The sequence below is a fragment of the Canariomyces notabilis genome (genome assembly GCF_033297395.1).
Source record: "Canariomyces notabilis strain CBS 508.74 unplaced genomic scaffold N656scaffold_3, whole genome shotgun sequence".
Classification (NCBI taxonomy): Eukaryota; Fungi; Ascomycota; class Sordariomycetes; order Sordariales; family Chaetomiaceae; genus Canariomyces; species Canariomyces notabilis.
The window spans coordinates 296,613-320,145 of NW_027041825.1; the positions used below are offsets into that span (position 1 = coordinate 296,613).

Below are 23,533 nucleotides of genomic sequence, written 5' to 3' on the forward strand. Positions count from 1 at the left end.
TGATTTCAGTTTGTACTATATATAGTCCCTGGTCAGCAAGATCAGTTTCAAGATCGATACAAACTTCTGCCTCTCCATCCATGTTCTCCTCTGCTCTCTCCCTTAGTAGCCAATGTTCATTCTGCTACCTCTCTCTAGAGGTCTTGGTACGTAAGACACTCTGGCCACATGCAGCCGATGTGAATCTCACTAGGGTAACCATTGCCCTGCCTAGGATGAATTAATGAAGAGCATAGGTAGCAAGCCAAACCCATAACGCATCATCCAAGTCGAATGTGAACTTCAAGCCCATTCTACGGCATTCAGGGGTAGGGCCACTGACGCCAGTCTTTCAATACATCCTCCTGTCTTCACAATTCTCTCGAAAACCCCTTCGCTTGACCCAACATGCCCTCTTCAAGCAACGAATTCATGGCCACATGCACTTTCAAATGCGGCTGATCTAGAACGACAAATGAGAAGAACGCAGCGGAACGCCCAATGGGGGGAGTCCGTCGGATCCCGTAGTACTACTATACACTGGAAGCAACTCAGCTGTCAAAAACGACCAGGAAACAAAAGAGTCCGGCCAATGGTGATTCAAAATCAGCGTGGAGGTGTGAACCTTGCCAACCCCTGACTTCTAGCTGTGAGTAGTCTAGAATCGACGGATGTCCGGAAGAACTAGTACCATCAGTCCCCTCAAGCTTATAAGATTATCTCCATGTAGGCAGTTGCGTCTTTCCCAATTACTCCAGTTTGCAGACTCAAAAATTAGATTCTCGGGGATTTCAATTTGAGTCGGCTTGTATCTGGCATTATCCCATTGAAGACGAAATGGATATTGAATCGGCCATCAAAGTGCTGGAAGATGCGTCGGCGCAGGCCAAGCAACTTGGACCCCAATTCCGTCAGCGGATTCTCTCCTTGTCCGAGAGCCTGCCGACCTTGGTCCTTAGCCATGAACAGCTCGCCTTCAAGCATATCATGGAGGTGAGCCAATCTTGTAAAAGGAAATACTTTAACCTAGGCAATAGTGACTGACCAGTAGTCATCAGACACCTCCGCGGCAATTCGCCATTCGCATGGGCGTGGATCTGGGCATATTCCACGCACTCGTAGAGCGTGCTGGGACTCCCATAACCTCGGCCGACCTGGCCGCGCAGTGCAATGCCGACGAAGTTCTAGTCGTCCGAATCATGAGGGTTCTCACGGCGGCCGGATATGCCCAAGAGTCCGGCGAGAGAGAATATGTGACCACGCGCATGTCGCATGCAATGGTCGTAAAGCACATCGAGGCCTTTGCCGCTCACGTGTAAGTACCAGCAAGGGCAGGCCAAAGAGCGCCAGTGTCCATCTCCCAATGATCCTGTCCATCATAGCGCGGCTCTGACCCCTGAACCAGCTACGAGGCATCGGCTCGATCATGCAACCGCATGCCCGAGTACTTCAAGACACACGGGTACAAAAACCCCATGGACGAACTGAACGGCCCGAGCCAGTACGCCTTTGGCACCAACCTGCACTGGTTTGAATACCTCCACCAGGACCCCGTCAGGGCCGAGCGTTTCAACACGTGCATGACAGGGAGCAAGGCCGGATTCCGCTTCTGGTTCGAGTGGTTCCCCGTTACCGAGCACCTGCTGAACCCCTTCAGAGCCGCCTGTGTCTCCGAGGATACGCCCTTCCTGGTAGACCTGGGCGGCGGCATCGGCGCCCACGTCACACGTTTGTTGAAGGCCTACCCTGAGGCGGCACCGCTCGTCCTGCAGGACCTCCCGGCAACCATTGCCAAGGCGAATGAGCTGGACCTGGACCCCCGGATTCGGCCCATGGTCCACGACTTTTTCACTCCCCAGCCTGTCAAGGGCGCGTTTGCGTACTATACGCGCCTTGTCTTGCACGACTGGCCCGATGAGAGATGTCGGACTCTGCTGAGGGCTACGGCTGCGGCCATGAAGCCGGGCTTTTCACGTCTTCTGCTCAACGAGACCATCGTCCCGGACAAGGGGTGTCCTCCCTTGCTTGCGGCGGCCGACATTACCATGATGTCGCTTTTGGCAGGGATGGAGCGGACAAAGACGCAATGGGTGGAACTGGTTGAATCAGCGGGACTGCGTGTGGTGAAGGTTTGGCATTCGCCAGACTTGCCGGACTTTGAGGGAATTATTGAGGCCATGGTTGTTGAGTGAACGGAAAGAACCGGTACTTCAATAAAGGGCAATGCCCAAAATGGCTGCAAGAAATTGACAACTCTTTGCTGTCTTAGGTCTTTGAGAAAGCGTAGTCCAACTTGACTTTGACCCCCTGCCCGTTGAGGACTCACCGTACATGCATCACACAACGCACTTCCAACTACCAGGCTCCTTCGGGTTCCCTTGCCCAGTATACACATTCCTCAACGGATACCTGCAGTGCCTCCTCCGAAACGCCACCTCACCACCGCTCGCAGTGCCATTGACAAACGCCGTACCCAGAATCGTCTCAGGCGCCTTCCCCTGCTCAACCCATCGCACCACCGCCATCAACACATTCTGCTCCGGCTCAAGACTCGCAACATGGTCGCGCGCCTGTCCAACAAACACCGCCCCCGGCCCGCCCGTGCAGTGGCCCAGCCCAGAGATGCGAAAGAACCGATAAAACTCGTCCAGTTCCCGCGGCGGAAGCCCCATAGTCCGCGCCACATGAGCATAGTAGCGCGGCGAGTTGTCACTAGTAATAATCTGGTCCTGCAAGCCGTGCCAGTGCAGTATTTTAGCCCCCCTCTCTCGCGCAGCCGACAGGTCGCCCGACCACGTGCGAATGTCGGCCGGGTTCAGCGCGTCTGACGCGGCGTAATCGGCCGGCCCAAGCGTGGCTGGGTCCCAGTCCGGGTTGTTGTAGACCGCGTAGCGGAACCAGTCGGCCGAGTACTGGAACGGGTTGCCCGAGTAGTAGATGTAGGGCGTGCCGAGCAGCTCTGAACCGGGCTGCATACGGGGGTATACCAACGTGCCGTTCTCGCCGTACAAATCAGAGAAGACGGCGCGCACGGTGCTGGCTTGTGTGCCTGTGATGCATGTGCCGCTATTGGTGGCGTTGGTGGACGGGCAGATCAGCGACTCCGGGCGGTAGTGGCACAGTGAAGGGTCCTCGATGATGCCGTCGACGTAGCCGTCAATGCCGTCGCACTGGGCCATGATATCCGCGTGCACTGCGGTCCATTGCTCAGGGGTCAGGTACGTCGGAGACCCGGGGGCGCCCGTGAGGAGGTAGAAGTGTCCCGACCACGAATTCAGGTTGTTGAAATCGAGCGCCGGCGCGCCCGCCACAATGCCGTCAAAATCATCCGGAAAAGACTGCGCTGACTTGAACCCCTGCCGGCCGCCGGTCGAGCAACCGAGGTAGTACGACTTTGTGTGTTTCTTGCCGTAGAATTCTCTCGAGATTTCCTTGCCGACAACCACGTTGGTATGGACAGACCTCCAGCCAAAGTCCTCGACGACGTCCGGGTTGTTGAGGAAAGGGGTCCCCGAAGTGCCGTTGTGGCCGTTGTTGGCGCCGACGGTCGAGAAGCCGAGCTCGACCGTGTAGGCCATGTCGTCGTACGAGAGGCATCCGTTGAGACCGCCGTTGCCCGTGCTTAGGAACCGGCCGGTCCAGTTCCGCGGCAACCACGCCTCCATGCTGATGCCCGACCGGCTCGAAGTGGCAACGTATAAGGCGACGCGGCAAAAGTCGACGCCCACGGTCAATGGCCCCGGGCTACATGTCGGGTGCGCGTCGGGGAAGGACAGGTTTGTGCCCGCGGCCACGTACTCGGCGAACCAGACGGTGGCATTTTCGATCTTGAGCTTGCTGGCGAGCTTGGAGCACTGCTGCTGGAAGCCGCATTGCGCTGCTACCGCGAGCGAGGAAAAGAGCGCGGCGTACAGTGGAAAGCGCATCGTGGGGCGCCTGTGAGTGACGAAGGGATTTCAGGGGAAGGGGTCGGTTCCCGCAGTGCTAGGATGCCAGGACCCATCCATCCCGTCTTGAACTCTGTTGATGATGCTTCCCAACATTTATGTTCTTTTCTCAGGACGACCGTGGATCCATTTTCCTTGCCGTCCTAATGAGCCGACCCTCGGTAAGGTCAGGTAGCGAAATCACTATGACCCTCCTGAATGCAACTGCGGGGAATCCGGGGTGCGGAGCCGAGGGTGCCCCACGAGCAGCCGGCCAGCATCCCTGTTAGTTTCAACTCCCTGCATGCGTGGTACTTGGTAGACAGCATCGCCGGTCCTCCTAGTAGCGCAAGTTGATATGACAAGCTCAGTGTGAATATTCCACACAACTAAGGTATCTAATGCATCGGGTATTCCCAACGCCTGTCTAACCTCTGGTGTCCGTGACAGTTCCCCCAGCGCCAAGCTCATGAAGACTGCTTATCTAACGCCCGCCTCCAGTATCCCTGTGCTGGGAAATACAAAGAAAAGCTTCTCCGTGGTTCCAGTCCGGTGAGGGGTCCTCTGATTCCGGCCATCTTCGTAGCAACAAACACCGTGGAAGATTCTCCTCGTCCAAACGCCGTCCAATAATGGTTGGTGACAGCGTTCCCGACCAACGTTAAGAATCAACCACCTTAGGCATGAATCGTCTGGTCCACGCGAAGAGGCTTCATGCAGCCGCTTGACTCCCACTCCCAAGCGATCAAGCTCCAGTTGAGCTCCCGGCGCCAGAACAATCCGAGCCCGCGACCTCCATCAGCCCCTCCAAGGGACGGGTGACCCCGGCCACGGTCCTCGGCGCAGAGCCCGCCTGTCAGTGGCATGCGATGACGGTAAATGACTTTGCCCATGCGTGAATGGAGAATAGCCATTGAGCACATGACGCAGGGCTCGTGGGTCAGGTACATTTCCAGGCCGTGGCAGAGGTAACCGTCGGGATTTGGATGCTCCACCTCAAACACCTTCTTCTCGTCCTCAACAAGCGGTTTGTCCTGGAAAGCCTCAAACTCCAACACGGGTGTCGGTAAAGTCTTTGTAATCTTATCGTCCACTCGGACCAGTTTCTGTGCGACGAAGCTGATGGCACGCATCGCCGCATGTGCCAACGGGTTTCCGGTACAACCGACGTTTCCTTGGTGGCGCCAGCGAGCATCACCGGCCAGCGCAATGAGCTTGGTCCTGCCCTCTTCCCGCTGGATGATGCAAGCTCCAATGGGCTCGCCGTGGCCCGCGGCCTGGGCTTGTTCGGCAACCTGGTGTGCGAGCGTCATCCATATTGCAGCGTCATTGGCTATCTCGTCCGTATTGCGGGCAATCATGGCCGGGTGCGGTCCGAGCGGGTTATTCTTTCGGTATAACGATGGCCAGAACTGCTGTGACCACATGGCAGCCTGGACCTGAGAAGAAGGAGACACCAGAGGAACGGGGATGCTGCGAAGGAATGGCTCGCTTTCCAAGCCCTCAATCTTGGACAGCGCTCTAGAAACCTCGTCACGGTTGAGCATGCTCTCAGGCCCGACAATGATGTAGATCCAATTCGACTTGGCTGAATGTATCGACCGGCTCTGAGGGGATTCGTTCATGAACTGTGCCTTCAAGTGAGCAGGCAGATCCGACGGCTTTGCGCATCTGCGTAGATGAGGGAAACCCTTAATGATTTCATCTGGAAGCAGACCGCGCAACATGCTGCAACAACGTGAGCGACCGAAACCAGAGCAGGGAGGCGGGGGCGAACCGACGTGATAGCCGGGTTTGCCGACTTGAGAGGTGTGCGCGTGATGAGCACGCGTCCTGTCGAATAGTCATCTCGCAACTCGAGAGTAGTCTTCAAGGGAATGAGAACACCATGTTCGACATCTTCGCGAACGAGGCCCCGAACGATCGAATCCTGCGCAGCGAGCGCGCTTGCGATGGACTCGCCATCGTCGTCCATCTTCGTGCGCAGTCCGAGCGTCGCCCCAGAACTGTTTACACCAAAGGGAACAGGTTCCGACAACTGCGTAGGAGGTTTCGATGGACTACTATCGCAGCGAGAAGTGGAACAAAGTGGTGAGCCCAGTGGAGTAGTTTGTTTACAAAGGTAACGACGGTAGATGGTAGCGTTGCGAAGCTACAATCGATGTGTGGAAGAAGGGAGGGAGGAGAAGGACGCAAAGAGGAAAGGGTGGTTAAAATCGAAAAGGACACCAAGTTGTCGAAACATGGCGAGTACTAATCGTAGCTCAGGTTCGCGGGAAAGAACAGGTTCTGATTCTCATCAAGAGGAAAGAAAGCAATGCATCATGTTAAGGTAGGTACGTTGTAACCTTTTTCGTGCTGCATTTTGCGACAAGGTGAAAAAAGTGGTGGAGCACATTTGACCGCGGCAGCCCCACCCGGATGACGGACCCTGGAAGGCTGGAACAGCCTGGCAGGCACAACGGAGGTACCGCTGCAAGCAGTGATTGATGTGCTGTGCAACAATGGAGGCTACTGCTGCAGAGAAAGCTTCGACCCCGCCATCGCATGCAGATTCATCGCCTAGCCTCTAAGTGGGAGGTGTGTGCCTTAACATTGCATCTGCATCGTGATGATCAATGCCTCGTAGATAAAAGCCTCCATCACTTCATTCATGGTATCCTATCATATTCACTGCCTACCTTGAGTGATTTACTGTGGGGTATGTATTCGAGGCCAACACCTAAACCGCCCCCCAGGTTCTAGGACCTATCATGAAGCTTATTTTTTCTTTTATGGTGGGATCGTGGCCGACAGCATGCTCTTGTGGCTACTATCGGCATTGGTCTAGTTCTACTCTATTTTGCTGCATCTGCGACCTCCATATTCTGTCTCTGAGGGTGTCTTGCCGTCACTTCCGGGTGGTGCGCGCTTCGCCCGTGATGTTTGGTTTTTGGTCCGGACTCCGATGTGGGCTCCGGTCAGCCCCTCTTGTGGCGGGGCGTAGCGGAGCTCCTCAGAGCGCCGGCGATCCATACCCACAAATTTCCTCAGCAGATCGGCGAACGTTACCACCGAAGATCGCAGCGCCGACTGTCGGTCTTGGCAGAGGGCCGTTCAAAGTTGCTCAGTGTGGGGGTCCCGGGCTCCTTGTCCGCCCTACACTACACCAGCCTCCCGGAAGTGCCAACCTGTCAGGCGCAAGAGACTTCGAGGTGTTTGCTCCAACAACTCGATCAATTGCATGCGCACGAGCAGAAGGAGCTCCGAGCCCGGAAGTCGCTTTGCACTTACACTTGTACCGTACTTCCACAGTTGACAGTTGAAGGACAAGAAAAGCCAAGTCGGCGGTTTTCTGGAAAGAGTAACGATCCGCATCATCCTCAATCTGGCAAAGTCGAATTACACGGACCGAGAGTTCCAGCAAAACCTCCAAGCAACGGGTGCAAATGAAAAATCCGGGGCTGCAATTCCAGGTATAGTAGCACTTGTGCAAACTCAAGCCTTTCAATCCCGCAGCCTCTAGTCTTGTTGGTTCGGTTGAGGGTTGGCGTTTCGACCCCGACCGTCGTCTTTGGCTACGGCTGTGCAGGAGGGTTGCAACAAGGCCAGCAAGGCCTCAAAAGAGAAGTAGGTTGTAGTACGAAGTAAGGATGCCATACATGTACTTCGCAGATATCGCCCGGATGCAGGAGCGCGGCTGTTGCGCGTGCTCTCGGGCTCTGCTTTCATCCGAAAATGCTTAAAAGCCTCATCATCATCACTCCGAGTATGTAGAAGAGAGGATCCTCTCGCAGTCTCTCGTCTACGTCAGCGATCAGATCAAAGTGAGCGTCCCCGTCGGGATCACCACTGTGGGGCTCAAGCCTCGAGTTGCGAAACACCATCTGAAAGACCCAGGAAAAACGAGGGTCCCTGCGACCACTTATACATAAAAGAGTTGGATGACGGACAAGGCGCGCGCCTGGGAGCCTTTGCTGTGCAATCCCAAATCGAACGAGCGCTCATCGAGCGTCACCTCATCGCCGCCAGTGTCTCACTTTGCAAGAAAATGCCAGGCTGAGCTCAACCACAACTGCAGGCCATTTCGCTGGTTGAGTCACCCCACAGCGAGCCACCTTACGTCACCTCCGACCCTGTGCCCGGCGCTGCCGTCGGGCGTTGGCTTCACCAATCTCCTAGGCCAGCGTCTCGCCTCATAGAGGTTGACGTTACAGGATATTCTGTTCAAGCTAAGTAAGGCTTCCGAATGCACACGCGTAACAGGGCTGGACCAGGTATGTAATATATATCTGTTGGCAGTATTTTTTCTCAACAATTCCTTCACTCGATTCCCAAGAGGGTACGAATATGGCAAGTTTGACATCTTAGCCCTTCCATCCCAATCCAAGCTTCCCAAAACATTTCACCCAGGTAACGTCCCGAGGTTCCGGATTCGACTGGCACACAAGGTCCATACATCACAGTACATACCCATACGCATTAAAGTGTCCGGTGCACAACCCCAGGCTTTGCCCAATCCGCCCATTGGCTGATTCCACACAGCTGGGAATGCGCGATACCTAAGGGACCCCTGCAATAAACTCGATTAGGCTTGGGCATTCTGAACATCAAAAACCTCCCGCCCTTCCATGTCACAACCTGGAACCTTTGTCTGTCCTACCCCCAACACAGCAAAGTTTCCGAAACGAAGCTCTTGATTTTCTCTGTCCCCAAACCTCGACTTTCTCCTCGCCTTCGTGCTGACGTAGATTCACCTGCCGACAATTAACATCACGGCTGACCTCGAACCCCACCATACAGCCTCCATTGGCGCACCGGAGCCACAGTCGCTACGGAAGCTTGCCATGAGCCGTTCCATCGGGTCATCAGTAACAGCACCGCCGTCGCCTAGAATCCGCGCCAATGGGCAAGACCGCCAAAATGAAGCAGCACAAGTGAACAGCGGCAATCTGCCGCCGCCTGGTGCGCCGTACTGGGCAAGCGCTCTGAGGTCTATGAAGGACTCGGACCCCGCGTCGAAAACCGAGAAGGACTCTGTTCCCAACTCGGACGCGACCTACCCGCGTAGTATATCGTCTACCGCTCCTTGTTCACCGCGACTGTAAGTTTCTCACATACTCTCTCTTACCAGAACCGTGTGCCCCGACCTGCATTGTGCATAGGTGATTAACAATCCTGCACAGTCCCCCTGTGCGGCAGAATTCTGGCAGCCACACGCCGCGAGTCCGCCCGCATGCAACGACGCTCAATATCCCGGGCATGACACGTTCGAGGGCGTCTCCAAACGGTCACATTGCGGACAGAGATGTCGCGGCAAAATTGGTCATCATTATGGTTGGCCTGCCAGCCAGGGGGAAGTCGTACATCACCAAGAAAATCCAGCGCTACCTGTCCTGGCAACAGCACAGCACTAGGATATTTAATGTGGGAAATCGTAGACGCATTGCCGCCGGCCTTACCAATCCGCCCCCCACATCACCAACTTCAGACCCCGTCAAGGTTGACGTGCCCGCTGAGGCAGCAGCTAAGCTTCTGAATGGCACGAAACCCCCCGCCATCGTCATCGACGATGAGCCCACGAAATTGGACCTCAACGGACCCGCCAGCGACTCAAAGCCTTGCGAGAAGATTGACCAGTCCGCTTCATTTTTCGACCCGAAGAACGAAACCGCATCCAAGCTCAGAGAGCAGGTCGCTCTCGACACGCTCGATGAACTGCTGGCGTATCTTCTCACCCAGGGCGGTGCTGTCGGCATCCTTGATGCCACAAACAGCACCATACATCGGCGAAAACTTCTGGTGGATCGAATCAAAGAGAGGGAGCCAAAGCTGGGCATCCTCTTCATTGAGAGCATCTGCCATGACCAGAACGTGAGTTTTGTGTCCGTACATTTAGTCCAGAATTTAACTGACCGTGCCCACAGTTGCTCGAGGCAAACATGCGCTTGAAGCTCTCCGGGCCTGACTACAAGGATAAGGATCCGGTCAAGTCCCTGGAGGATTTCAAGCAGAGGGTCAAAGCTTATGAGAGCGCCTACGAGCCATTGGGCCAGTACGAGGAGGATCATGACTTGCAGTACATTCAGGTTTGTCTCGTCAGAAGTCTGCAACTCGCTTCACCGGTTCATAGCTGACGGCATGCAGATGATTGATGTGGGTCGAAAGATTATCCAGCATCGTCTGCGAGGCTTCTTGAGCGGCGGCATCGCTTCGTATCTCACAACGTTCAACCTGTCGCCCAGACAGATCTGGATCACGCGCCACGGAAAGAGTGTTGACAACGAGCTGCACAAGCTGGGCGGTGACTCGGTGCTAACAGAGAGCGGCCACTGCTACGGCTTGGCTCTCTACCGGTTCATTACGCACAAGCGGCAGGAGTGGCTGGTTCAGCAAAAGAACAAGATTGCACAGTCCTCGTTCCCACCGCAGCCTGGCGATAACACGCCGCCTTATCCGGAGCTCAATCAGGAGCTCGATGACAAGAACTTTTGTGTCTGGACGTCCATGCTCCGACGCAGCATAGAGACTGCCGAGTACTTTGACGCCGATGACGATTACGATGTCAAGGCCTGGGAAATGCTGAACGAGCTCAATGCGGGCATTTTCGAAGGCATGACATACGAGGAGATCGCACAGAAGTACCCTGAGGAGTATCAGAAGCGGCTGCAAGACAAACTTCAGTACATCTACCCTGGCGTCGGAGGAGAAGGGTATCTCCAAGTCATTAGTCGTCTTCGCGACATGGTGCGCGAAATTGAGCGCATCACGGACCACGTCTTGATCATCGGACACCGATCGGTCTGCCGAGTGTTGCTGGCCTACTTTATGGACCTGACAAGGGACGATATTGCCGATCTTGACATGCCGCTCGGCATGCTCTATGCTATCGAGCCGAAGCCGTACGGAATTGAGTTCCATGCCTACCGATACGACGAGGAGGCGCAGTGGTTCGACGAGTTACCCAACTACAAGCCGCGGAAGACGGTTGACAGAAACTCGTGATGCGGCCACGAGGCTACTCCCGTTTCGATGAGTAGGGGTGGAGCAGGCTCACAGGGGGCCTATGATTCAACACTATTTGGCGTTGGTGGCTATGGTCTGGTTCACGGCTGGGAACACTACTCATTTCTTTACGGAGTGTGATTCATGGGATTGGGTGGCGCAGGTAACAATGGGGAACGCCCAAAGGCCTCGACAATGGACCGGATCGGGATTGCATTACCTTTTATCGCTTTTCGGGATTCGAGCAGAGTTCTTGCATTACACATTCACATCTCCTTTCCTGCTGGCTTCACACGGCTGGTTTTCCACTCCTCCTGTCTTCACGGAAGCGGCGGTTTCGGTTTGTCTTGGACGGTGGGCGGCGTCTAGGAGGGTAGAGATACGGATGGGAAGGACCAGGAGCTGTCCTCGGTGATTATCAGTTCCCCTGAGCGAGACATTCCCCTCGATAGAGAAACCAGTCTCTCATGCAACATACATAGACATAGGTGCTTAGTTGCCTCAACGGCCGGAGGCACCACGTCCTACTTAGCTACTTGATAGCAGTAGCGCTTAATGCTTTGAGATGCATCGTGCTACCCATAATCAGAAGTCAAGTCTCAGCAATGATAGGTTGACAAGTGCATCATCCAAGTTGCTGCACTATGTCTGTCTTGCTAGGTAACACCGACATGGCGGGCCATGTCTGCTTGTAGCCGCGTTCTGTGGATATCAGGTCCGGATGTTGGGTTGGTACCGACCACACCACGTGCAGTCCATTGAGTTGTGTTTAGGACTCGACCATGTTTACTTATTTCTTCATCTGGATATCTTTCTATACAAGAGACATAAGGAGAGTATGCTAAACAGAGAAGAAATATGCCCACAGCAAGATACCCAAAGAACGACTAGAGTTGTTGAAACAAATCCAACAATGCCCCGGCCAACATGCACCCCCTACACCGTGACCCCTAAGCTTACCACCGTCAAACTAACAACCCCCTTGTCCTATGCATGCTATCCTGCACCAACATTACCCAGACAGAAAATGAAAATAAAGTAGGTAAAACCTTTAGGACCCGCCAGCACCCCCAACAATGGCACCCATGACAGCCATCTGCTGGGCCCTTCGCCGATCGACCTCCTTCTTGAGCATAACCAGGCATGTCGTGACAATCATGACCATGGCCATCTCGCTCTCCCCCTTTCCGCCACCACCATTCTCACTTTCCCACAAGCTTGGGTCAACCATCAACCGGCCCCCGTTGCCCGCGCTGCTCGCCGAGCTTCCCGGCGTCCGGTACCGCGGCCCGCGCAGAAACCGCGCGACTACCGTGCGCACCTCTTCCGAGTTGCCACTCTTCTGTTTCTTCATCCAATTTCTGCTGCTGCTGCTGCTGCTGCTGGTGAGGTGAGATGATTGGGCGGTTGCGATGCGCACTACCCGTTCCAGGACGAGCATGTTGGAGATCTCGTCGTCATCATCATCTCCTTCCTTTCCGTCTTCAAGATTGTCGCTGTGGCTACCGGTAATGCTACTGGCACTGCTGCCAGTGACTACCGGTTCAAATCCGAGTCCGAGACGAACAGCCTGGCGCTCCCTGCGCGACGCATACCGCCACTCAAAGGTCCCGAGCCTGCTGCGAAAGGTTACCGCGCGGGTGAGCAGGCCCAGCGAGGTCACTTTGAAACTGTCCCAGGCGGCCTCCTCATGGTCGTCCTCTTCTTCCCCCTTTCTTTTACCTGGGAAGAGCAAAGCGTCGACAGCAGACTGGGACAGGGGCGGGGAAGCCGGGTGGAACAAGCGGACGATGGGCGGGCGGTTGGGGCCAAAGAAGTAGGTCGTTGTGCTCAGTGTCCGCTGGTCCTCGGCCGAGACGAGGTAGCTGCTCCCGGAACACCGGGCGGGGCGGATGGAGATGAATCTGGGTGTGTGGCGGGCTGCTGCCGAGGAACTGCCTTCTTGATGGTCCAGGGAAAAGATTGGGATGGGGTCCGTGTGAAGAGGCAGGGGAAGCGAGATGAGCGGTTTGCCCGTGGTTTCGATCTGGAGGTGGACGGTAGGTCGGAAGGTGGAGGAGAAGCCGGGGACTTCCTCGTACGGCGGTGGCTCGCTGAGGATGGAGGGCGCGGAGCTGTCCAGGCGGGAGAGTTCAACCTCTCCGGGCTGAAGACTGTACCTTGGTGAAGGCATGGATCGGCGAGAGAGATGGGCCGTCACGATGATGATGTATTCTCTTGCTTGGATCTATGTTAAGAACCCAGAAAGAACCTTATTCTTTACTCAATCGATAAATCTGATCGCGGTGTCAGGTAGGACAGAAATCTTGTGCCGGGTATTGCGTAGAGTTCTAGAGATATATATACACGATCATGATCCCAAACCCCTTACATGCGTCCGGCACTGCCGTCGAAGAGCAGTGCCGGACCTCGAATGGTTAGCCAATCCGGTGAAAATGCGATGAATACGGGAGACCCGCACATCCCGTCGTTCAGACCCACTCATGATTTCGATCTTGGCCTTGGCGTCTTCTCGAATGCCCAACGAATCATTGATGCGAGATACGAATGTGGGGTTACCCTGTCCAAGCCACTCCGCGTAGGGCTGTGCTGGCGGGTGGGCATTCCGCTGGGCGTCCCGCAACTTGGAAGCATGTGCTGAACAGCAGCGCCTAAGATTGAGCTTCACCCACTTCGGAGCGGCCCGACTGTAGACCGAGTCTGACTTTTGTCTTGTTAAGGGCTGAGGACTGACACAATGCATGGCTCTCACGAAGTGCAAGGGGCAGAGAATGCATAGAGCAGGAGGGCCGAAAGAGCGTCTTTTTGTTTTCCGTCCCTAGATCCGTGAATCTATCCCTGATCCTGATCCCTAGTCGATCATGTGCCGTTTGCCAGGCCATGATATGCCCACTCTAACCTATCCGCCCGTGCTGTGTCAACTCCGGTTCCATTCCATCCATGCCTTATAAATGTACAAGAGATCCGAAAACATGTCATCGCTGCCGGTTGGGCAGAAAAAAGAAGGATATGAAGAGAAGTCATCAAGTATGTACAGGTGAAATGAAAGAGGACTGCCAGTGTCAATATCCAAGCATGTCCTTTCCTCCCTCTGAGAAGGAGGATATAACCAGGGTGGTGGATATCCTGCCGCAAAAGATCAAAACATCAAATGTCAACGAGAATCACAGTACCAACTTCCCCCCAGATTGCCTCGCCCGCTTAGGCACCGTAGGCGAATGTGTTGCCGTAGGTGCTGAGCGAGTTGCCCTTCACCATAGTACCCTGCTGCACCATGAAGTACGAGTACCGCTGGACGAAGGAATACGTCGAGTTGTTCTCGATTTGATCAATGACGGTCGCGAGCTGCGAATTGATCTGGTCGTCAGAGCCGTCAAAGGCAAACTCGGTGATCCAGACGGGCTTCTGGAACGTGGCGTAGACGTTGCGGACATGGCTGAGGAACGTATTCGTGTCGACCCCGTAGATGTGGATGTTGACGAAATCAACCGCGCACTTGCCGCCACACGCGTCGAACCACTGCTTCAACCAACCCACGCCCTGGTTCGGGTCGCCACTGTTGGTTATGGCCGGAGCGCCGATCAGGGCCTTGCCAGAGAACGGGTTCATCAGCTCGATATGCTTGGTGGCAGCCACCTGCGGCGACAGGTTGGCCTGCGCCCCTAGGTCTGGTTCGTTGAAGCTGAACAGGCACTTGGACCCGGCATCAATCGCCTTCTGAGCGTTCGCTGGCCAGGTCTGGGCAAAATCGAGCTTCAGACCCCACAGCATGGGGCAGAACTCGAGGTCAACGCCAGAGTCGTCGTACTGCCCCCAGTTGTAAGTCCACGAGACCTTGGTCCCGGTATTGATGAAAGCCTTCAACAGCTGGGGATCGTTGTAAGCAAGACCGCGCTTGGGACCGCCTGTCTCCCCGCTCCCGCTGCTTCCACCGTTTGCCGGAGCCTGGGAAGCTTGGGGAGCCTCGGTGCTCGAGGGCGCAACCACTGCCGGTGGAGTAGAGACCACTTCTGTCGTAGCGTCATTGGCAGGCGGGGTGCTCGTTTCTGGGACAGCAGTGGTCTGTTGAACTTGAGTGATAATGGTGGTTGAGGGAACCTCAACGACAGGTGCGGCAACAGAGACTGAGGAGCTACTTGAAGAGCTAGTCGAAGAGCTAGGACGTTGCTTGGGTCGGCCGGCATTGGTGTAGAACGCCTGCTCAGTAGGGGCGGTCTCGCCCTCGGTCACGGTGACAGTAACCCAATCAGTGACCGTCGTGACCTGGGTGACAATTGCTCTCTTGTCGTGCAAGTGCTGATGTCCATGCTGGTGGGCGCCAACAGCCACAGCCATGGCCTGGCTTGCAAGGCTGGCGGCAGCCAGAGCAGTAAGGGCCTTGGAATACATTCTGCCCATCTTGAGGCTGTCTTCTGGGGAAATGAATGCAGTTCTTAGCAAGCGTGAAAATATCAGATTGATCCCGCTATGTTGGTCTCGTCGGATCGGGTCTTTCCAGGTTGCCAGTTCGTTCGTCGCCGGTTCACCGTTGGTGTAGAAGGAGCGCAATACTGCCAAGGGAATGCCAGCACGAAGACCGTGAAAGGAGGGGGATACCGGCCACAGTGAATAGAATGAAGGTCAAGAGGGCCGATGTAGGCTGATGACCGTCGTGTCGCTGTCTGTCAAAGACGCAGAAGGAATGATGCGAATTTGCAAGTTTGAGCGGTACAGAGACCACAAGCGTAACCAGAACGCCCAAGGTCAGCTGTGCGACTGACGAAAGCTTGGCAACCAGGCGAGCGGAACGGAAAATGAAGGTGTGGAAAGGAAGGGAAGACCCGAAGCCGTGGGCAGCGTGGACGGAAGGTGGAGGGCACTTATATTAAGTACGTGTGCCAGGTCGAGACAGCCTACGGTACGCAGGGATCTGATCGACAGGGGTGAATGGTACCTGACATGGAGGTTCTGGACCTTGCAGGATGTGGATGCAAAGGCACAGGCAGGCACAAGCACTTGTTGACCAATGAGGGTGCAACTGGGCCAAGAAACGCCCGAAGCTTGCGTGGTGTCAGACAGTTGACACATTCCAGCTCCGACCAACATTGCGAGGTGGGATCCACAAGCCCTTGAAAAAATGACCGCAGACAATTCATAAACAGACAGCTCCCTTGGTCGATTGTACCTAGTGTACTGTACATAACCCCATTCTTGGTGCTCAAGAGGGAATGGGCCTGGAGCCCAGTCGCCATCGAGATCAGAACTTTCTGATGATTTTTCATCAGAAGGACCAGGACAACTCCGAGCATCGTCCTAGCCTAACCCCGCTCGGCCCACACAGGGGAGGTCTCGGACGACAAGGACTACAGTACGTAGGCTCTGTAGGTCAATACATAATCACAAGCAGGTACCGTAGTTAGAGAGGTAACTACACTCATCTCGACTGTCTCGACTCACTTGCACCTTGCGGTGATAAGGCCTTAGGTGACCTTTCCAGCGAATCGCCCGTCGAAGCCGAAGAACCTGGTTTATGATCAGAGGATCCAAACGGGTTCGTCCGACAGCCGGGCAGATTGACAGATTGCCGCCTTGGCTGCCCGCAAATGTGGGGCTGTCAAACGAACTTTGACGGATCGTGACGGGACAAACCAACGTGGTGGGTTTGCCACAGCGTCGATGCCGCCACGCCGGCGTCTCGCCAATCACTAGCGTGCCTGAGACGCAGGTACGGAATCCGCGCAGCTGCAACACCAGAGAAAAAAACCTGCTCATCCTGCAGGAACACGCTCAAAAGATTACAGCAAGTTCCCACCTCGTTGGCAAAGTTTGATGATATTGCCGCACTTTCATCTACGTGTGCATACAGTGTACACGTAACTACCTGGATTTTGATCACAATCTTTCGAGTTTCGCTCTCGGAGTTCCCCTCCGCGGCCCGATGTGATGGGACCAGCCCGCCTGCCTGCCAGCTGCCGTCCGAGCATCCTGAAACACGCCATCGTGGGCTGGCGGAGGTCCCTCACCGCGAGCTACGGTGATTACCGCCGGGCGATGCAGTCAATTTGAGAAGACAACGACTCACCCACTCGAAGAGAAAGTCCAAAGTGTCGGTTCTGTTGACTATAGTTTCTTTTTTTTTGCAAAGATTGACGAGGAATGCAGGCTGCACTTGTGTCCTGTGTCCTGAAACACGATCCCATATTCCCCAGCGGCGTGGAGCGAGTTTGCTCGGCGCACAAGCGAAAGTCCCGCCGTCGCCGCGGAGCTCGGAAGCACGATGCCTCGGTCTACAATACATACGGCGATAAGAGCACATTGAACAAGGCATGCTTCTTTACGGAGTATATATATCTGAATATGACCTTGACTCCGCTCGTATTGGCTAAAGATGGGTTCTTACTGACGTCCTCATATTTATCATTCGCACAAGCTGAGCCATTGTGTGATAAATCAGGACGCTGCCTCTGCGACTCGGGAAGTTTTCCAGCAGCATACAGAACAACCTAAGCATGCAAGCTCCGAAAACTGCAAGTCGTCACCCGTTACCTTCGTTCCAAACAACCTATCTATCGGCCTTGGCAGGGCCACGTGGAGCTGGACAACGCCAGACAAAACCCGGGCTTCAGATACCCAACGATAAGTTGCAAACCCAAGCCCAACATGGACGGCTAGGTATTTGACTGGCGAGCTTCAAGTTGAGCTGTCTTGCAAGCGTTGGGCGTCCTTTCCCGTAAAACGGCGAGAAGAAGGCTCGGGTGAACTCGGGGTAAGGTACTTCAAGAAGGACCTGCACCTGTTAGTGTGGTCAGAATTTCGCGTGCAAAAATCAATCCTCTCGACTACCCCTCCTAACAGAACTTCCAATTCCTGGTTGCCACTCAGCTTCGGCGTGAAGAGCCAACCTGTCGGGTGCGACTTCCATACGAAGTCAGACTTTCAAATTCTTGAGCGTGGGGTTAGCAGCAGGCGAGGATCATTGTGGACCACGACTCCTCAGTCAAGCAAATGGATTAGCTGCCTCCATCCATTGCTGGGCAGTAGGTTCATTCCTACTGGCAATTACCTCTTGGACCTACCAAGCTAGAGCATTCTGACAGACTCAAGCATCTCAGAATCTCTAAGAGCATTGCCCGGAAAAGAAGAGGTCTATTATGGCTGCAAATGATGCTGACCACCGTTTCTTCCCTAGTTAGCCCCCGTCCGAACCATATATATTTTGGGCCAGCAGGCCACCTCATTCAGAAATCTCACGGGACGACGGTATGGTGTTCACTGCAAGAATCAAGGCTGGCATGGACACGGAGGGATAATGACCCGAGTCTCCTATGTACTCCACTCCCTTCCTCAAAAGGGCATTCTAGGTTTCTTGGCTTTACCCCTCCCCAATCCCCATCCTCGACAGCAACGTGGTGTACTTTTATATACTCGGTGTTGAGTGAGCATCATTGCCATGCGAGGCTGTCATGGAATTATTTAAGGAGGCCTTCTTGTCAGCCTTATACATTACATAACGATTCCTTGACGTTATCGTGTTTGACGTTAGTGTGTAACCGATGGTGTTATGCAAGCGTCCACGTCGACGACACCCCTGAATTAGCACCGCCCCCTTTTTAGCACCAGGTCTCCGCATCCAACCGTGGCTTCGCTTGCTTGGCAGTTGAAGAGCCCTTCATTCCGCGTGTGAATGAATGACTCTGCTGAACTCTCCGTCATCTCACTTAACTACCGTGTACTCGAAGCGCTGTAGTTTTGATCAGAGTTGAATGCTGTGCTAACAGCCAAGCATCGGAGAGAATACATAAACAATGCAGCCAACCCATAACACAGATGGCCCCTTACAACCGGGCTACGTGCGCGCGTCGAGTATGACGCTGCCCATTCTCGGCCTCGACGACAGTGAAGCCAGCGACTTTGGCTATTCGACCTACTTTCCAGACCAGCATGACACTGGTTACCTCGCCGAGGAGAGCTCAGCATCCACGTCGACCCCGCCGTTTTCGGCATCCAACGCTGGGCCAACGATTCGGGCATTGACGCCGACTCGTCTGCAGCTCCCCTCGTCCTCCTCTCCATCAGCAGCAGCAGCACCAATAGCTCTTCCTAATGTTCGTTCTGGGAGCCTCGCCGGCACCAGCCCTGGGCAGGCCAAGCAGAGGCTGGAAAGGCGGGGCCACACGAAAAGCAGGAGGGGGTGCTTCAACTGCAAGCGGCGGAGGATCAAGGCGAGTCATGAGTTCTGAGAGCAACTGTAACGACAGTGCCCTAATGTCACTACAGTGTCAGGAGACAAAGCCCGCATGCGGACATTGTATCAAAACGGGGCTCAAGTGCGAGTACCCGGCCGCGCCAACCATTGTCCATCAGGTGTGCAAGCCCGTGTGAGTGGTCAGGGCGAGAAGCACCATGAAAGACCTAACGACTGTTGCAGCCACAACATCAAATCCCCATTTTCAGCCTCCAAGACATGAGATTCTTCCAGCACTATCTCATGTATTGCTACCCGCACCACCCGATCGGGTCCGAGGATGTCTGGCTGCATGAGATCCCGTGTCTGTCACACAAGGTATTCACAACCTGGAACAAGCCTTCCCATGCCGTGCTACCTAGGACTAAGCATTCTTCCAGTATGAATTCCTGATGCACGCCATCCTGGGCTTCGCGGCCTCGGCGCTGATCAACATGGACCCCTCGGCGCTCCAGCCGGCCATGGAGCATCGCTACAAGGCCATCAAGGCCATCAAGCGCGTGCTGGCCGACGCCGCCGCCAAGCAAGATTCTACGGCCCCCTCCAGCTCCTCCGAGTCCCGTTCCCCTTCACCGTCGCCGCAATCCAGCAAAAAGAAGAAGAAGGACTTGAGCTGCAACAACATCTACAAACCCAGCGACAATTTCTACGAGGAATGCAACGCCCTCATAGCCACGTGCTTCGTGCTGACCTTTCAGAGCGTGCTGCTCGAGGACGGCATGGCCGAGTACATGAGCTTCATCCGGGGCGTCATCATCGTCTCGGTCCAGATGTACATGCAGGGCGGCGGTGCGCACCTCGTCTTTAGCGACTACATGGGCGACGATTCCCAGGTCGGGCGGCTCCAGCCGCACATGGAGAAGCTGCCCCTGGTGAACAAGGAATGGGTGGACGCGGCGGTAGAAGCGATTGCCGGGCTCGAGGGCTTGCTTACGGATGAAGTGGAACGACAGAACTGGGAGATGATCTACGACATGGCCAAGAAGCTTTATACTTCTTCCTGGGAGGGTAGGTTTAAGTTTCCACACTCCACCACTCGCTTTTTCCCGCACCGTGGATAACTTACCAACTCACCTATCCGCGATTAAAGCATACCGAGCCTTGATGAGCCACTACGGCTGGTGGATGATGCTCCCCCACGAAAAGTTCCGGCGGCTGGTCGAGCCGGGGAGCCAGGTGGCCGTGCTGCTGGCCACGCATTGGATCGCGCTCAAGCAGATCATGGCCATCATCACCGACACCGAGATGCAGGCGGCGTCCAAACTGCCCGAGGCCAAGGGCGCCAACACCCAGCTCCTGCGGCACTCGGGCATGGACGGCTGGCTCAGGTTCTTGAACCGCCAGGTTGATGAGGTGCATCAGAGGTATAACCGGTGGCCCGTGTGGGTGCAGGCGCAGATGGATCGGGATTGGAGGTATTTTGGCAAGACGTTTTGAGGGGTGCCGTCGTGATGGATGGGTAGCCGGGGCAGTGATTCCGGCACCGACTGGACTAGTGGTAGGTCTACGGACAGGCTGAATCTAGGTGCGGTTGGTTCGGCACATATGGTTGACGGATACGATGGTCCCGTTTGGTGCAGCAAAGTTCATGCTCCACCACCACCTAGGGGCGTGCATGTGCCAGTTTCTTCTATACCCATATTTACAAGTCGTCCCCATCTCAGCTCTAGTATTAAACGAGCCACAGGATCATATATACACGTCCTCGCCTTCAAACATCCCTACCCATTAAATGGTAGCTTAGGACAACCCTTCCGCGGTAACAGAGCCAGGTAGCTCATCCCCACGTCCACACGGGTGTTATTGGCCCACTGACTCCCCTCTTGATCTCTTCCTCGAGCAAGATGGGGCTATAGACGCCGCTTCTGACGAAGCCACATGCGGGAAATAGTTCCCATCTGCATTGGGATCGCCCCCAACGGCTCCTGCGCTGCTGAAGGGGGTAGCTTCGAGATCTGGACTCGAAATAGGACTAATATCGTCTCCACCGCGGGGCCCGTCGTTGTTGTCGCGCGGCACTGCTGTCGTGACCGAGGATGCTGCGCCCGAGGGTGCCACTGTTCCAGATGGTGCTGTTGTTGTCGTCCCCGACGTTGCCCTCTTGAGAGGTGTCATTGCGAGTCTCACTCCTCCACCTCCTCCTGACCCCACGTCTGCGGGAGGCCGCTCGTTGGCTGTCGTTGTTGAGCTGGATGCGCTGTCTGGGGAGGTAACCCATTGGATTACGATCGCGGAGAAGAGAACTGGTTTATTCTTTCTGTGAGTGTGCGTGGTCTACTAGTTGGAAAAGGGGGGGCTACTGAGATTAACACACTGTCAATGTTGCAACACAAAATGCAGAGCCAGCCTCGCTCGCCGTTCAGCGCCATTAACACGGTCAAATTGCTGGAGTTGCAGGTGTCAGCGTCATGCGAAGAGAAAAGAATGGAACATGGGCATGATGACTTGCGTGATACTGCTTGCCAGCGTGCAGATGGACCCAATGAAGGTTCGAAGCGCCACAGTTCTCAGCCGTCTGCTGAAGGGCGTCTGTTGACTGCTGTACGAGTAGAACTCTGCGAGCTGTGAGCTGGTTCACAATGGAGCAAGGGGTATGTATTGAGCGTGGACATACGGGACAGCGGTTTCAGAAAGAGAGTCGTGAGATAAATCTGGTTGGGTTTGAGTTAAGAACTCTGTTCAGCGTCGAAATGATAGCAGGCACAGTTGATGCCAGTGAGAAGAAACTCACATTGACCAGGAGGTCAAAGGCTATAAGAGGTATTATGGCCCCTCTCTCCAAGCCAATGATACACTGCCCGTCCTGGATCTTCGAAATGCGACTGCCGAGTCGTGTCAGCGGATGGGCAACTCAGGAGCAGTGACAGGATCGGCCTTTGGTTTACAAGATGAAGTTTAGCACCGCCACGACGCCGTAGCCCACTGAATGCAAGATTAGGACATGAATGTGGAAAAGGGGAGGTGGAAGCTGCGGAAAACCCACCACCTACCCCGAACGAATTCAGGATGTACAGTTTAGAGCGGAGCCGCGGCGTCTTGTAGCCAGACCGTATTATGTACTATGTCCTCGTCAGCTAACTTCGAAGCAATCTCGTTCCGGAAAGTTAAAAGGGCCGTACCGCTCTCTCTACCATGAACATGTAAACAAGCTGCCAGACTGTCAGTCAGCTTAAGGCTTCAAAACTGAATAGGAACAGATGAGATACGCACAATCTAATGTCAACAAGTATTGTCAGCATATATTCAGAACCAGAGCAATAAGTGTGAAGTAGGTTCAATACCTTGCTAGTCACATAACATGTGAGACAGAGCAGGATGGCCGCTTCACAAGCAGAAGCCGAGTACTCAACGCCGAAGCCGAACTTGAGAACTGAAGTCGCGAAGACGAATAGGAACGAGTCGATGTAGATGGCGAAGACCACTAAAGGTGCAGAATGCGAATGTTAATTACGCTAATTACAATATCTGGTGCCGGAATGACAAAGCCATTGGTGCGCAGGAAGGAACGCACGCCATTGCGCAGCTGCAAGTCGGTTCCAGGACTGGACTTGCACACAACGTTTTGCTGTGGAAGGGACATCACAGGTTAGTAACCAAACGAAAATGCGCCTGGAGTTTCAGTGCAATGTCTCTTACTTAGAAAAGTCGATATGGTGGCAAAAGATAACATAGCGAGGACGACACTGGCGACTACTCCCGACAGCGGCTCGGGGACGCTGTCAATCCCCTCAGTATCATCTTGGGGATTCAGCGGAGGCAGAGCCATCCTAGGAAGGCCGGAAGGTCCCATTGTGTCAACTACTGAACATATTGTTCGAGAACACCATGGTGAAGTAGAAGGGGGATGTGGTCTTGGTTATGTCGGGCTCACTACCATGCTCAGGAATGAGTTCAATAGCACTTGATAGGCCAGTTATCTTAACCTGCCGTATCGACAGTGACATCAGCGATGGAGGGAGGCAATCGTCCGACTGTTAGCGACAAATCCCATAACCCGAGGACCGCATCTTCTACGAATCTCCACCTCTTCCATGCAGATTGGGTTAGCTAAGGATGATCCCTGATGTGAGTGGGCAGCGGCGAGGGCGCCTCGTGGATAAACGGGGCGATGTCATTTCGCAGACCCAAGCCCTGGATCGAGCTGTAGCTGATCATCACATCGAACCACGAAATCGTGAAAAGAAAAAAGAATGCATTCAATGTAACAGCGCCCGGATATGGAAGAAGCAGAGGAATACCGACAGTTTGGGCGTCATAGATCTCGCATCGACACTGCCAGGGACAGTTGCAATGTCTTCCACTGGCTGTCTATCTAAGCCACCTGCGACGTCAGGGGCAGTCAAATCAAGCTCAAGCTACTGCATAAAACAGTAGCGCAGGCTAGTCGATGGGGAGGGAATCTTTTCATCCAATGTTTAGT

General features: G+C 54.7%; 8 protein-coding genes across 8 annotated transcripts; 3 read left to right on the top strand and 5 right to left on the bottom strand.

Moving 5' to 3' along the window:
- Positions 1 to 354: 354 nt before the first annotated feature.
- N656DRAFT_815527 (S-adenosyl-L-methionine-dependent methyltransferase) lies at positions 355 to 2,171 on the top strand (the record flags this gene model as incomplete). The annotated part of the gene is made up of 3 exons (XM_064818390.1): positions 355 to 972; positions 1,038 to 1,294; positions 1,385 to 2,171. Exons 1-3 carry the CDS (start codon positions 817 to 819, stop codon positions 2,169 to 2,171), a joined length of 1,200 nt encoding a protein of 399 aa, XP_064673109.1. The 5' UTR covers positions 355 to 816.
- Positions 2,172 to 2,315: 144 nt separating this feature from the next.
- Positions 2,316 to 3,905, bottom strand: N656DRAFT_795269 (tannase and feruloyl esterase; the record flags this gene model as incomplete). Its single annotated transcript, XM_064817394.1, has 1 exon — positions 2,316 to 3,905. One exon carries the CDS (start codon positions 3,903 to 3,905, stop codon positions 2,316 to 2,318), a length of 1,590 nt encoding a protein of 529 aa, XP_064673110.1.
- A 337-nt stretch (positions 3,906 to 4,242) lies between these two features.
- Positions 4,243 to 6,290, bottom strand: N656DRAFT_775431 (cytidine deaminase-like protein). The gene is made up of 2 exons (XM_064814443.1): positions 5,687 to 6,290; positions 4,243 to 5,633 (listed from the first exon to the last, which is right to left on the bottom strand). The coding sequence occupies exons 1-2, from the start codon at positions 5,878 to 5,880 to the stop codon at positions 4,583 to 4,585; spliced, it is 1,245 nt and encodes a 414-aa protein (XP_064673111.1). The 5' UTR covers positions 5,881 to 6,290; the 3' UTR covers positions 4,243 to 4,582.
- Positions 6,291 to 8,731: 2,441 nt separating this feature from the next.
- N656DRAFT_702750 (bifunctional 6-phosphofructo-2-kinase/fructose-2,6-bisphosphate 2-phosphatase) lies at positions 8,732 to 10,889 on the top strand (the record flags this gene model as incomplete). The annotated part of the gene is made up of 4 exons (XM_064811045.1): positions 8,732 to 8,988; positions 9,071 to 9,758; positions 9,812 to 9,982; positions 10,032 to 10,889. The coding sequence occupies 4 exons, from the start codon at positions 8,732 to 8,734 to the stop codon at positions 10,887 to 10,889; spliced, it is 1,974 nt and encodes a 657-aa protein (XP_064673112.1).
- A 1,084-nt stretch (positions 10,890 to 11,973) lies between these two features.
- On the bottom strand, positions 11,974 to 13,083 carry N656DRAFT_692438 (uncharacterized protein; the record flags this gene model as incomplete). The annotated part of the gene is made up of 2 exons (XM_064810662.1): positions 11,974 to 12,371; positions 12,453 to 13,083. Coding segments are annotated over 2 exons (1,029 nt in total), but the record flags the coding sequence as incomplete, so codon positions are not given.
- A 1,007-nt stretch (positions 13,084 to 14,090) lies between these two features.
- Positions 14,091 to 15,278, bottom strand: N656DRAFT_702872 (glycoside hydrolase family 128 protein; the record flags this gene model as incomplete). Its single annotated transcript, XM_064811061.1, has 1 exon — positions 14,091 to 15,278. The coding sequence occupies one exon, from the start codon at positions 15,276 to 15,278 to the stop codon at positions 14,091 to 14,093; it is 1,188 nt and encodes a 395-aa protein (XP_064673114.1).
- Positions 15,279 to 18,673: 3,395 nt separating this feature from the next.
- N656DRAFT_725006 (uncharacterized protein) lies at positions 18,674 to 20,803 on the top strand (the record flags this gene model as incomplete). Its single annotated transcript, XM_064812551.1, has 5 exons — positions 18,674 to 19,101; positions 19,127 to 19,232; positions 19,297 to 19,431; positions 19,494 to 20,121; positions 20,204 to 20,803. The coding sequence occupies 5 exons, from the start codon at positions 18,674 to 18,676 to the stop codon at positions 20,548 to 20,550; spliced, it is 1,644 nt and encodes a 547-aa protein (XP_064673115.1). The 3' UTR covers positions 20,551 to 20,803.
- Positions 20,804 to 20,913: 110 nt separating this feature from the next.
- Positions 20,914 to 22,879, bottom strand: N656DRAFT_702975 (uncharacterized protein; the record flags this gene model as incomplete). The annotated part of the gene is made up of 11 exons (XM_064811068.1): positions 20,914 to 21,356; positions 21,428 to 21,498; positions 21,545 to 21,668; positions 21,728 to 21,764; positions 21,845 to 21,935; positions 21,999 to 22,035; positions 22,097 to 22,172; positions 22,233 to 22,262; positions 22,395 to 22,534; positions 22,625 to 22,678; positions 22,750 to 22,879. 11 exons carry the CDS (start codon positions 22,877 to 22,879, stop codon positions 20,914 to 20,916), a joined length of 1,233 nt encoding a protein of 410 aa, XP_064673116.1.
- Positions 22,880 to 23,533: the final 654 nt, after the last annotated feature.